Source organism: Oncorhynchus kisutch, linkage group LG20 (assembly GCF_002021735.2).
Source record: "Oncorhynchus kisutch isolate 150728-3 linkage group LG20, Okis_V2, whole genome shotgun sequence".
Lineage (NCBI taxonomy): Eukaryota > Metazoa > Chordata > Actinopteri > Salmoniformes > Salmonidae > Oncorhynchus > Oncorhynchus kisutch.
In genome coordinates, this window is record NC_034193.2 from 43,739,150 (window position 1) to 43,751,492 (window position 12,343).

The following is a 12,343-nucleotide window of genomic DNA, read 5'->3' on the forward strand; positions in this document are numbered from 1 at the left end:
TTTAACTCAACTGCTATTTTTGTATAAATATTTATATTTGAAAAAACAATTATAGTATGGCTTCACCTATTAGAGATGTTTACCTCCGCACCGCTAGGTGGCAGTCTTATCACGCTTGCGTTTACGCAACATAAGCGTCATCAGTATGCGACAACACACCAGCATTGCCGAATGACCTTTCTTATTTGGAAATATCTACAAAATGCATGTTTGTTTCAGAATATGATCTCTTCAAAGACTGTTTTCAAGAAATCGCACGTATTTGGTTGTCTTAATTAGGTTTACAGAAATGTTTCGTATATCAGTTGCAGTGTGTGGTAGAGGCATTTCTAAAATGGTGAGCGTTAAACTAGGCTAATGCTAACTTAGCTAGCTGTCACTTTATTGAGGATATATAAAGATGTAGTGGCTGAAATTACTGCTGGCACATATAAAAGCTCATTGTCAGATGTCCCTTTTTTTAGTTCGCTTCATCTTTCTCTGGTGAGAACGCTCTACCCTCAAATTTACGCATCCCTTCCAATCTCGTGGACCGTGCAAGAGCAAGTAAGGTCTGCTTTTTCATTCACTGCCTTCTATCATGCACTATGGATAATTGAACTGATGGTGCGAATTTGAAGAATCAAGTTCAGCTAGTTCTATACAGATGCATGTAGAGTGCAAGACCCTGCACAGACTCCAGACAAAGATTTATTCCCCCATTCTTGAATGCAATGTTGGTCTGTCATTTCAGAACATTAATTTCCAACTAGGTCAGATGTAAGAAAGCTATTGATGTTTTATGATCGCTTTCCAGAGAGGCCACCTCCTCCATCAGACTCCAGTCTTCCTGTGTTGAGGAGGTGTGATGCTGCCGTCCCTGTACACCTGAGCCCAGTACAGACATGGGTGGAGACGTTGGAGAGGCGGGACAGTAAAGTTTTGGGTTTGGTTGACCTCCATCCCGATGTCTTTGCAGTCCCTACCAGGTAAAACTGTCAATGTCTAGCCATTGTATTTACATTTAAGTAATTCAGCAGAGGCTCTTATCCAGAGAGACTTACATATTCAGTGCTTTATTGTTTGGTGGGAAGTGACACAAATTATTTTGTTCCCACCAGGGTTGACATACTCCATGAAGTTGAACTCTGGCAGAGAAATTTCAAGAGAATTGTAAGTAGCAAACCAATAATGAACTTTCTCAGACTGCTGTTATGGCCATATTATAAAAATGAGGTGATGAGAAGTACAGGCATATTTCTGTAGGTTTATACCCAAAGCTCTGTACGAGAGGTCGACCGATTATGATTTTTCAACGCTGATATCAACACCGATACCGATTATTTGGAGGACCAAAAAAAAGACGATACCGATTAATTGGCTGATTTATTTACTTGTAATGACAATTACAACAATACTTAATGAACACTTAACTTAATATAATACATCAATAAAATCAATTTAGCCTCAAGTAAATAATGAAACATGTTCAATTTGGTTTAAATAATGCAAAAACAGTGTTGGAGAAGTAAAAGTGAAATATGTGCTATGTAAGAAAGCTAACATTTCAGTTCCTTGCTCAGAACATATGAAAGCTGGTGGTTCCTTTTAACATGAGTCTTCAATATTCCCAGGTAAGAAGTTTTAGGTTGTAGTTAGTATAGGAATTATAGGACTATTTCCCTCTATACCATTTGTATTTCATTAACCTTTGACTATTAGATGTTCTTATAGGCACTTTACTATTGCCAGTGTAACAGTATAGCTTCCGTCCCTTTCCTCCTGTGCTCGAACCAGCAACACAACGACAACAGCCACCATCAAAGCAGTGTTACCCATGCAGAGCAAGGGGAACAACTACTAGAAGGCTCAGAGCGAGTGACGTTTGAAACGCTATTAGCGCGCGCTAACTAGCTAGCCATTTCACTTCGGTTGCACCAGCCTCATCTCGGGAGTTGATAGGCTTGAAGTCATAAACAGTGCAATGCTTGACGCACAACGAAGAACTGCTGGCAAAACGCACGAAAGTGCTGTTTGAATTCATGTTTACATGACTGCTTCTGCCTACCACTGCTCAGTCAGATACTTAGATACTTGTATGCTCAGTCAGATTATAGGCAACGCAGGACATGCTAGATAATATCTAGTAATATCATCAACCATGTGTAGTTAACTAGTGATTATGATTGTTTTTTATAAGATAAGTTTAATGCTAGCTAGCAACTTACCGTGGCTTACTCCATTCGCGTAACAGGTGAATGCACTCCTTGTGGAGTGCAACGAGAGAGGCAGGTCGTTATTGCGTTGGACTAGTTAACTGTAAGGTTGCAAGATTGGATCCCCCGAGCGGACGAGGTGAAATTCTGTCGTTCTGCCCCTGAACAAGGCAGTTAACCCACCGTTTCTAGGCCGTCATTGAAAATAAGAATGTGTTCTTAACCGACTTGCCTAGTTAAATAAAGGTATATGAAAGAAGAAGAATTCGGCAAATCGGCGCCCAAAAATACAGATTTCCGATTGTTATGAAAAGTTGAAATCGGCCCTAATAAATCGGCCATTCCGATTAATCGTCGACCTCTACTCTGTACTTATGAGTTGAGCTAGATTTGACTAAATGCATCTGCTCCTACTATAATAACTGAAAGTCTCCCTTAGAGCCATGCCCACACTAAGGTCAGATCGGAGGTGAGCGGTGGAGGAAGGAAACCCTGGAGACAGAAGGGAAGTGGCAAAGCACGACATGGAAGCATTAGGTCGCCTATATGGAGAGGAGGTGAGGATCTGTCTGTATGGGCCAAGTCAGTAGTATTGTGATAAGTGGAGGACAGCAGTTCAACGCACAGTGACAAAGCAAACATTACATTTTCAGATGCCAGTTCCAAGAATGAACATAGACAAATCTGTCATCTAAATATCAGTCAGCCCAAAAGAAGGAACAGTCCCAGCTAAGAGCCAAAGTCATTGGAGAGATTTAAAACAATTAGAATTACATCATTTCTGTTTTGCAGGTGGTGTTTCTCATGGACCCAGAGGACCAACTAGTTTTTACTACATGTTGCCCATGAAAGTACGTGTTCAAGGACTAAAAATTGCCCTCAGCTCCAAACTGGCCCAGGTATATACCATTATATTTGTGAAAACACTTTTCACAAGTACATTCGCATCTTAAAAACGTCCTCTCTTGTAATGAATGCTTTTCAATTATGCCATCTACATTCCTACTGTATTGATGTTGGGTGTTTTTCAGGATTATCTCCATGTGGTTGACACTCTAAACATCCCCACACCTGACCCACAGTACCTCATGGACCTCATCAGATACCGACACTGGGGGGAGTCTGTTTTGATAGTGGATGCGTAAGTATCAACAATGAACAACAACAAAAAACCTCAGTTCTGTGGACATCCTAGCTGAAGATTGAGTCTTCGATATTTTACAGGGGCGAAGAGCTTCCTGAGAATATCCTTCAGGCCACTGAGAGCTTGAAGACTGTGAATGTCATTCCAGCCATAGGTAAGTTGACATTGATTTAGAAAATCGAGGGGGGCGCAACGCAATATTAAAGTGTTCTTAATATTTTGTACACAGTGTATAATTGACCTATGAGCAACATTGTTACATAGTACCATGCAAACTGTATTTACTGTTACTACACAGGCGAGGGCAAATGAATGTAATGTAAAGTTAAAATGTTTCTGATAACTTTTCTTCTACAGGCCTGAACGTTCATAGCATGCTAAAACACGAGGTCCTGGTCCTCACCCTGGAAGCAGTGAAGTTTCTGGAAAACAAGCTGCTTTGGCACGACGAACGCTTCACACCGCTGTACCCGTTCAAACTCCCCTACACTGACCTGCCCTGAAGGCACTGGGTGAAGGAATACCGTCGTGTAACATATTCAATGATCCAAATGTTTGTCATGCCTTTTAATATGTCCAATAAAAACTTGTGAATTAAATGAATGTCAATGATAAAATATATGCAAACTGGTGATTTAAAAGAGAGCCTATTTAAGGCGTAAAGTACATAAGGCCTAGAGTCGATAGTTGTTTGGCGGTAGGAGTCCATTGGCCAAGTCATGTCGTATTTCCCATCTCAGGGCGGAGCGTTTCTTCTCTGTAGGCACCACGTAGGTGTTGGGCACAAATACTCTTCGAGGCTTCGGCTGGGGGAAACCATACAAGATGTCAATTTTTTCAGGCCAAGGTATTCACACCCCCCACCCCAGAAAAACATTGTTTATATATTTTTCGTTAGGCCATGTATAACCCATGTCTGTGGTTTCCAGGGAGTAGTGTAGCACAGCTCAGTGGTTTTACTTTTTCCTGTTCAAATTCTTTAAAAGTAGACCCTTCCTTGAAGTAATCACTAATTTGTCATGACTGGAAAGGTGGAGTCCTTGCGTTCACCTGTCCAACCATGTCTAATCAGCCATTTAGGAATGTGATTGGTTAATGATTAGTGGGTGTGGACCCAGTGACAGGTTTGAGTCAAATAAGAGGCGGTAGGTTGGCTAGCGGGTATAAAATAACAGGTCCCAGGTTCAACACCTGATGCTGATTTTGTTTTCTGACTCGTTTTTTATAGAACAGTGGGTTGGGCTTACAGCGATTAATGGTGAAAAGGCATGCTTGGTGCATTGCCCCCAAGTGGCAGAGAGCGTAAGATGGGTTGCAATGCGAGTCCCGTATTACACATTCTATCAACTTGGATTACTTGAATAAACGTAAAATGTGGTTATGCCCTCAGAACAACATTGAATCAGAAACACATCGGTCCCATCTTCTCTATATTAGGGGAAAGCGGAATCAAAAATACTTGGTCCATTTGCCTTACAGTCCACAGAAATGTGTCTTAACACACACTGGGCATCAGGATACTAAAAGCAATTTCTTGAAATATTGAACGTTGACATGCATAATTTATGCGGGACTGTGTCAAACATGGCATGGATGAATTTTTTAAAAATTGGTGGGGGTGGGGGTCCATTTAAGGAATTTTCAGAACTGAAATAATAAATGACAGGATGGTTACAAGATTATAAATGAAGCATACTCACTGGTAGAGGTTGGTACGCAAGCTGTTCCTGAAAATACAAAGAGTGATTCATTCAGACATTATGGTCATGCATCATTACAATTCAGCATTTGTCCACTACATGCAAAAAGTGGTCTTCAAATAAAGTATGTAAGCCAAGAGTTTGTTATGGAGAAGGTGTTCATGCATACCCTGATTTCCCAGTGCAGTGCTTTCCTATCCTTCTCTCCTGGCGCCTTGAACATTTCCCAGTCCTGCTTGTACTGGAAATACCTTTGGAAGATGGGGAACAATATGAAAATGTAGCACAGATCCACAGCAGTAATCTTTCAAAAGATGTATACGGATTATTAAGACATTTCGGTCATTATCCTCTTACTTTGCCACTGGGTCTGTCTTCTTCAAGCTTCTGGTGTGAGGGTGATCCATCACTGGGCGGATAACTGCAAGAGCAGACATGAGTGACTACATTTGCCTGGGGCACATTGTAACAGGACAGTGTGCAGTGAGCACAATGACGTGTAACAGCAGTGTGGGTACTTACACGACTTGGGCCGGGGTCTGATGTCACTCTCGCTCTGAGATCTGGCCTGTAAGAGATTTAAAACTACATTTGTTTTCAACAAACATACATGTATACCCTTTGCAAAGATTCTCAAAAAAGATTCTGGACGTGAGGATAAATTATATTCATTCCAAAAACATCACACCCTACCTCTTCAAAGAGTATCCTAAATAACCCCACAGCACCCCCCTCGTGAACTAACACTATCGCCCCTCTTACTAGCTCAGACTTTACTGATAGCTACTTTGAGGAAAAATGTACTTACTATGACTGATATGTGGTTGTCCCACCTAGCCATCTTAAGATGAATGCACTAACTTAAGTCGCTCTGGATAAGAGCGTCTGCTAAATGCCTAAAATGTACCCAAATGTAATATTCTAAGATTAATAAACAAAACCAAAGTTAGCTCTCAAAAAGGCAAGAGTACCCACCATGCCTCTGATGTAAGCTTTGAAGGCACTTGGGAGACAGTCTGATTCAGACCTGTCACTCAGACTGCCTGCATCCTCACTCTCCAGCTCCGACTCCTGGTGGGTGGACATGGACACATGAATCCCTCCCAGACGCTCCCCCAGCCCACTCACTGCACCTGAAAGGGAAACAATTAACACATTAGCCTTAGTTACCACTGTGTAAGGCCATAAGCAATGCTAGTAAGCTCTAGGCAGGTGTTGTATGATCATTGAGCCGGACAGGCCCAGTACATCTCACATTTTAGTTATACAAGTGCTGCAAGAGGGATTATAGTACTATGCACTGGATCAGTGGTTCCCAACCGGGGAACTTGTCCCCCGAGGGGTACTTGGCCTATCCACAGGGGGATAGGACTCATGAGACCATAGGCTTACTGGTAAAATTCACAAGGGGGTACTTCAGGGGCAAAAGTCAGTTGGTGGTACAGTAACCGAAAAAGGTTGAGAACCACTGCAAATAAAATTTCAGGCAAGGTCTTTCGCTTTGTTCTCATGTACAGGGTGTCAGTCCATTTTGCACCTACTTGGACTAAGGGGATGTTACCTATGGAAATTGAATTTTCATACTATATTAGGGAGAATAGACCGGATTTGCGGTTTACCCCTTTTGTGTCTTCTGTTATCCTCCCACTCTTCATAAGTCTTAGTAGACTTGGAATCAATGAACTTAAAAATCGCCGGCGACTCCAAATCCTCCCACTCCTGCTCATCCTCCGCTCCTTTCTCTTCTTTCCTCACTATATCCTTCTCCACTGGGCCTCTCATTGTCTTTGCACTCAATGAGAAAACTTTCTTCGGGACATATCCCATCTAATACTGCCATGTCATTTTTAGTCTGAGCCAATGTATAGTCATCTTCACAGTAGTTCACATCAGTGCGGTCTTTGCTCTCCAATTCAACCGGAGGATGATCTTCACAATATGCCATATTAGAGAGGCTTTGACTGTCTTCCAACTTCGTCCTCAATCCGGTGTCCTCACAGCTCTGTAGATCAGTGGTATCCTCCTTACTGTCACCATCACAATTGGCTAGCGACTGGTCATCCTCATTGCCATATTGCATCTCAGAAAGGCCATGGTTTTCTCTGTCAAACTAAGCTATGGTACGGTCGTCTCTATAGTCTTCTCCCTCCGGGTCATCCTTAGCTGAAGAGTCCGGCCTGCAGGTGCCGTAACCAGATGTCAGTAAGCTCAGCACCGGGCTCCCAGTACGAGTGCTGTAACCCTCCTCATCAATCTTTTCCCTTTTCGCCCGGCTTAGCCCTTTCTCCTCTACGCTCCTCCTGTTCTGTTTCCTTTGAATCCCCCGCGACAGGTGGTGCCGCGACAGGTGGCTCCTCTTGTGTGTGTTCAGTGGTGCTGTTGTGCTCTGTATCTTCCTGGTTGTATTGCTCAACCTTCTCCTCCTCTCCGTCAGACCAGAAAGCGGAGTTTAGGGAGCTATTCCCGTCCTCACTCTCTTCGTCCCACTGACTGTCGTACATTATATACATGGTAGCGAAGGGTAAGAAGCCTCCTTATGCTGCTGCTGTGGGGAGTGTGTGGTGATCTGCAGAGGCAGATGGCTAAAGAGTAGTGCTAAGAGGATTACACCCTGTGGTCTCAAAGTTGCTCTACACTGCCACCTGTTGAAGGCTGGTCGCCAGAGGAACTGCAACTCCACAATGCTGTGTGATGTTTTCCTTCTCAACAGCTTGTCAAAAAAGTCCATGTGTAGTCTAGCACTAGGCTTTGTTTGTCAATATCAACAGTACATTTCCAATAGCGCCTAACGAACATATTCACAGTTGAAAATCTTGTGACATTTGTTTCCAAAACAGACACGTCAAACATTTCCAAACCAACAATCATAAAAGACAGGCTTAGCTTGCACGTTAAACCGATATTGTACTCACAGTCTCTTTTGTCAGCAGAGCTGCTTTGCTCCAAGAGTCTTGATAAATCCATAACGTGTGGAACTTTTTACTTTAAATGTAGTGGCTTCGAATAGCCATGGGAAAACCAGTTGCAAGATTTGAGCCACAAATCCAAAATCCCATAGAAAGTCAAGAATCCAATGGCTTTAAACTTTAAAATGTTTTATATGTAGAATCCAAAATGATAAGTGCAAGGTAAACAAAGGTTCCAATAATCCCTTTAAATTAAAATACAAGGTAAGACGTATGTGGGTCCCAGTGACCCAAACATTTGCCATAACTAGCAGGCCCTACTTCTTGTCTCTAAATACCAAATGAACCTATCTGGGCGGGCCTGTCCATACTTGAATTCTGGCTAGAGGGCATAATTGACCTATTCTCATTCAAATCATAAGACCACATAACCAAATTAATATATACACACCTTATATATAGAAATTAAATTAAGTTATTCTAAATGGAACAATATGACCAAATAAACAAATATTTTCATAACCAAAGAAATAGAAACTGGCTCCAACAACAGGCATCTGAAAACGAAATACAATTATATACCCTGTGGTTTGGATGCTGGGTGCTGATTGGCTGAAACAGCATTTCAGCCATGTGTATATCAGACAGCGGGGCGGCAGCGTAGCCTAGTGGTTAGAGCGTTGGACTAGTAACCGGAAGGTTGCGAGTTCAAACCCCCGAGCTGACAAGGTACAAATCTGTCGTTCTGCCCCTGAACAGGCAGTTAACCCATTGTTCCCAGGCCGTCATTGAAAATAAGAATATGTTCTTAACTGACTTGCCTGGTTAAATAAAGGTAAAAAAAAATTTAAATTAAAATTAAAAAATATATATACTTGTTTACTGTTCTATTTATGTTGGTAACCAGTTTATAATAGCAATAATATACCTTGTGGGTTTGTGATATATGGCCAATACACCATGGCTAAGGGATGTATCCAGGCACTCCACGTCGTGCCTAAGAACAGCCTTTAGCCGTGGTATATTTAAGCAATAAAGAGTTGTGGCCAATATACCACACCTAAGGGTTGTTTTTAGACACGCCACAAACCGGTTTCCAACAGAAATATAACAGTAAACAAGTACTTGTGTCATACCCGTGGTATATTTAAGCATAAGGCCCGGGGAGGTGTGGTACATGGCCAATATACCACTGCTAAGGGCTGTTCTTAGGCACAATGCAACGTGGCATGCCTGGACACAGCCTGTAAGCATGGTATATTGGCCATATATCAAACCTCCGAGATGCCTTACTGCTACTATAAAATGGTTACCAACATAATTCGAGCAGTAAAAGTAATTGTTTTGTCATACCCGTGGTATACGGTCTGATATAACACGGCTGTCAGCCAATCAGCATCCAGGACCCAAACGGCCCAATTTATAATGGCCAACATACCACACCCCCTCAGGCCTTATATTTTAAATATAGTACTCCTAAGCCTTTTTGCATAAATAATATCATGCATAACATTATTGAATTACCTGAATCTTCACTCTGTGTTGATTCATCGCAGACGTGAACTTGGCCTTGATGTTTCCTTTAGGAAGAAACAGAGTGAGGTTGACTCAAGTATCCTCAATAGCACACATGATCATTATAGTCTTTACAAAGGAACACACACGTGATCATTATAGTCTTTACAAAGCCATACATGTGACCAAATTCGGCTTGTCACCAAAAGCACTCACAAACTTCTACAGATGCACAATCGAGAGCATCCTGGCGGGCTGTATCACCGCCTGGTATGGCAACTGCACCGCCCTCAACCGTAAGGCTCTCCAGAGGGTAGTGAGGTCTGCACAACGCATCACCGGGGGCAAACTACCTGCCCTCCAGGACACCTACACCACCCGATGCTACAGGAAGGCCATAAAGATCATCAAGGACATCAACCACCCGAGCCACTGCCTGTTCACCCCGCTGTCATCCAGAAGGCGAGGTCAGTACAGGTGCATCAAAGCTGGGACCGAGAGACTGAAAAACAGCTTCTATCTCAAGGCCATCAGACTGTTAAACAGCCACCACTAACATTGAGTGGCTACTGCCAACACACTGTCAATGCCACTGACTCTACTCCAGCCACTTTAATCATGGGAATTGATGGGAAATGATGTAAATATATCACTAGCCACTTTAAACAATGCTACCTTATATAATGTTACTTACCCTACATTATTAATCTCATATGCATACGTAGATACTGTACTCTATATCATCGACTGCATCCTTATGTAATACATGTATCACTAGCCACTTTAACTATGCCACTTGGTTTACATACTCATCTCATATGTATATACTGTACTCGATATCATCTACTGTATCTTGCCTATGCTGCTCTGTACCATCACTCATTCATATATCCTTATGTACATATTCTTTATCCCCTTACACTGTGTATAAGACAGTAGTTTTTTTGGAATTGTTAGTTAGATTACTTGTTCGTTATTACTGCATTGTCGGAACTAGAAGCACAAGCATTTCGCTACACTCGCATTAACATCTGCTAACCATGTGTATGTGACAAATAAATTTGATTTGATTTGACCATTATAGTCTTTACAAAGCTGCCTGATGTAAACTTACCGTACCTAAGGACTTTCCTCTTAATAAAGGGTCTCCCATGCGCTCCTGTGTCTCGGTCTGGTGTGGACGACTGACTGGCAGCGAACGATGACTGCTGGAGGTCAGTTAGGTCTGGATCCACTTCCAGCCTATTAGGGGCTGTTGAGGGGCGCTGGTACTTGGGGGCAACAGAGTGCTGAGTGTAGGAGTCATACTCCTGTCTGGCATCATAGTTACTGTTGTCTCTGCTGTATGTGGAGGTTAGCACCTGGGTGGAGCACAGAACAAAGTAACATGCCATTCTAGTATTATTATTATTTACATATAAATACAATACGCTTATCTGCTGGATGAAGGGGGATGAATGATCTGGGAAAAGAATATGTGAATATATACCCGTCTTTCATGGTGTGATGGACCAGCCTGCGCAAACACATTTCTGAAGGCTGCGGTGTTATCCTGGTGTACTGTTAGAGGGGAAAAACAAGGAAATTACAATCAAGAGACTCAAGCGGAACCACACCGCTCATCAAAAGGTGCAACCAACACTTACTGACCAGGGCCCAGTATCCCAAAAGCATCGTACGGCTAAGTTAATTGTTAAAACCCATAGGAACCATAGGATCCCATGGCTCTAAGGTGAACTTAGCCTTAAGATGCTTTTGGGAAACCAGGCCCAGTTATATTTGATTATGTAGTGGACACGAGAACACGTACAGTGATCTCACCTTTAACTTTGGTGACTGCAGGAGGACTTTTGAAGATGGTGCTTTGAGATCTTGTAGAGTTCAATTCACTGGAGGAGTGGCTCTTAGATTTTTCATGTCGGATCAGTTCATCTAGGTCTATATACACGTACACACACACACACAAAGTTGCTTCTCCACCAATCTGACAGCTAACTTGCAGTGTGAACATCACAAAACATCACAGTTATTTCAGATTTAGTCAGCATTTGGTCATTAAAATTAAGGCCTATATTTGCTAATTCTATCAACCCACCTCTTTTGAATTCATGTAGTCTGTGTCTTGGTATGTTGTTGTAACCAAGTGCCTCCAATTGGTGCTGTATTTCATCTTCTGAGAAATCCAGCCGTTCCATTTCCTGAAAAATAATTGTCCCATAAATGTAATATAAGCAAACGTAAGCAGTTAGTAGGTGGATCGTTAGATGGATAGCGTGATACTGCTAGATAGATAGGTACATGAGAAATGATGGATAGCAGAGAATAATGATGGAAGTGATCGACTAAAACCAGCAACAAGTTGTTAGTTAACTTCAGGCTAGACAACCACCAACACAACTCTCGCTACAATCAACCCAACGTTCATGATCTCTCCCTTATCTAGCTAGCCCAAATCCACAAAGGATGCACGCTAGCAACTAACGTTAGCTTCAAATACTCGTTAAATGGTCTTTTAACGTTAAGTAAGCTACGTTATAATAGAACTAGCTAGCTAACTTAGCACGCTAGCAGGATGACAAAGACAGCAGTTCAACACAACGGGCCATTTTGCCAATGCTAACATTAATTCATCAAATGTGTTTTACCTGTACAGTGTGAGCTTCTTAGTATAAATGCGTAACGTTAGTCATGTCTATTTTGCAACACAATTATTGAACTGAAACAGTTGGCTAGTTACTGCTTGTATTTTCAGTACCAAGACAACAACACAGCCGTTGTTCGAAAAAAACGACGTGCTTTAAAAACGACGCCCTTTCTGAATTTTCTTCGGTGGATTTAACGTTGTCCAGAAATATCGCCGCCTTGTGCAAGGAAGACCGTGTG

The 12,343-nt window shown here is 42.1% G+C and overlaps 2 protein-coding genes across 3 annotated transcripts; one reads left to right on the forward strand and one right to left on the reverse strand.

The window, feature by feature from the left end:
• Positions 1 to 118: 118 nt before the first annotated feature.
• Positions 119 to 3,942, forward strand: mrpl4 (mitochondrial ribosomal protein L4). The gene is made up of 9 exons (XM_020454196.2): positions 119 to 337; positions 465 to 546; positions 797 to 968; positions 1,101 to 1,152; positions 2,635 to 2,752; positions 2,988 to 3,094; positions 3,227 to 3,336; positions 3,420 to 3,493; positions 3,697 to 3,942. The coding sequence occupies exons 1-9, from the start codon at positions 290 to 292 to the stop codon at positions 3,840 to 3,842; spliced, it is 909 nt and encodes a 302-aa protein (XP_020309785.1). The 5' UTR covers positions 119 to 289; the 3' UTR covers positions 3,843 to 3,942.
• On the reverse strand, positions 3,892 to 12,299 carry hyls1 (HYLS1 centriolar and ciliogenesis associated). 2 transcript variants are annotated; one of them, XR_004204539.1, is made up of 12 exons: positions 12,106 to 12,299; positions 11,556 to 11,658; positions 11,282 to 11,398; positions 10,950 to 11,020; positions 10,575 to 10,821; positions 9,470 to 9,525; positions 6,015 to 6,172; positions 5,562 to 5,607; positions 5,397 to 5,460; positions 5,209 to 5,290; positions 5,040 to 5,066; positions 3,892 to 4,145 (listed from the first exon to the last, which is right to left on the reverse strand). XR_004204539.1 is itself a non-coding variant. In XM_020454195.2 (12 exons), exons 2-12 carry the CDS (start codon positions 11,653 to 11,655, stop codon positions 4,014 to 4,016), a joined length of 1,095 nt encoding a protein of 364 aa, XP_020309784.1. In that variant the 5' UTR covers positions 11,656 to 11,658; positions 12,106 to 12,292; the 3' UTR covers positions 3,892 to 4,013. The 2 variants fall into 2 exon arrangements, 1 of the variants encoding a protein (XP_020309784.1); XM_020454195.2 differs by having other exon boundaries at positions 10,580 to 10,821; positions 12,106 to 12,292.
• Positions 12,300 to 12,343: the final 44 nt, after the last annotated feature.

What these genes read in the sequence shown, in the direction of transcription:
- mrpl4 (XM_020454196.2), top strand. Translation starts at nt 290, where the DNA reads ATGTTTCGTATATCAGTTGCAGTGTGTGGTAGAGGCATTTCTAAAATG. An exon ending in GTCGCCTATATGGAGAGGAG is followed by an intron (nt 2,753 to 2,987) that starts GTGAGGATCTGT and finishes TCTGTTTTGCAG; the next exon opens with GTGGTGTTTCTCATGGACCC. An exon ending in TCAGCTCCAAACTGGCCCAG is followed by an intron (nt 3,095 to 3,226) that starts GTATATACCATT and finishes GGTGTTTTTCAG; the next exon opens with GATTATCTCCATGTGGTTGA.
- hyls1 (XM_020454195.2), bottom strand. Translation starts at nt 11,655, where the DNA reads ATGGAACGGCTGGATTTCTCAGAAGATGAAATACAGCACCAATTGGAG. An exon ending in CATCACACCATGAAAGACGG is followed by an intron (nt 10,822 to 10,949) that starts GTATATATTCAC and finishes TGCTCCACCCAG; the next exon opens with GTGCTAACCTCCACATACAG. An exon ending in CAGACCCCGGCCCAAGTCGT is followed by an intron (nt 5,461 to 5,561) that starts GTAAGTACCCAC and finishes CTGCTCTTGCAG; the next exon opens with TTATCCGCCCAGTGATGGAT.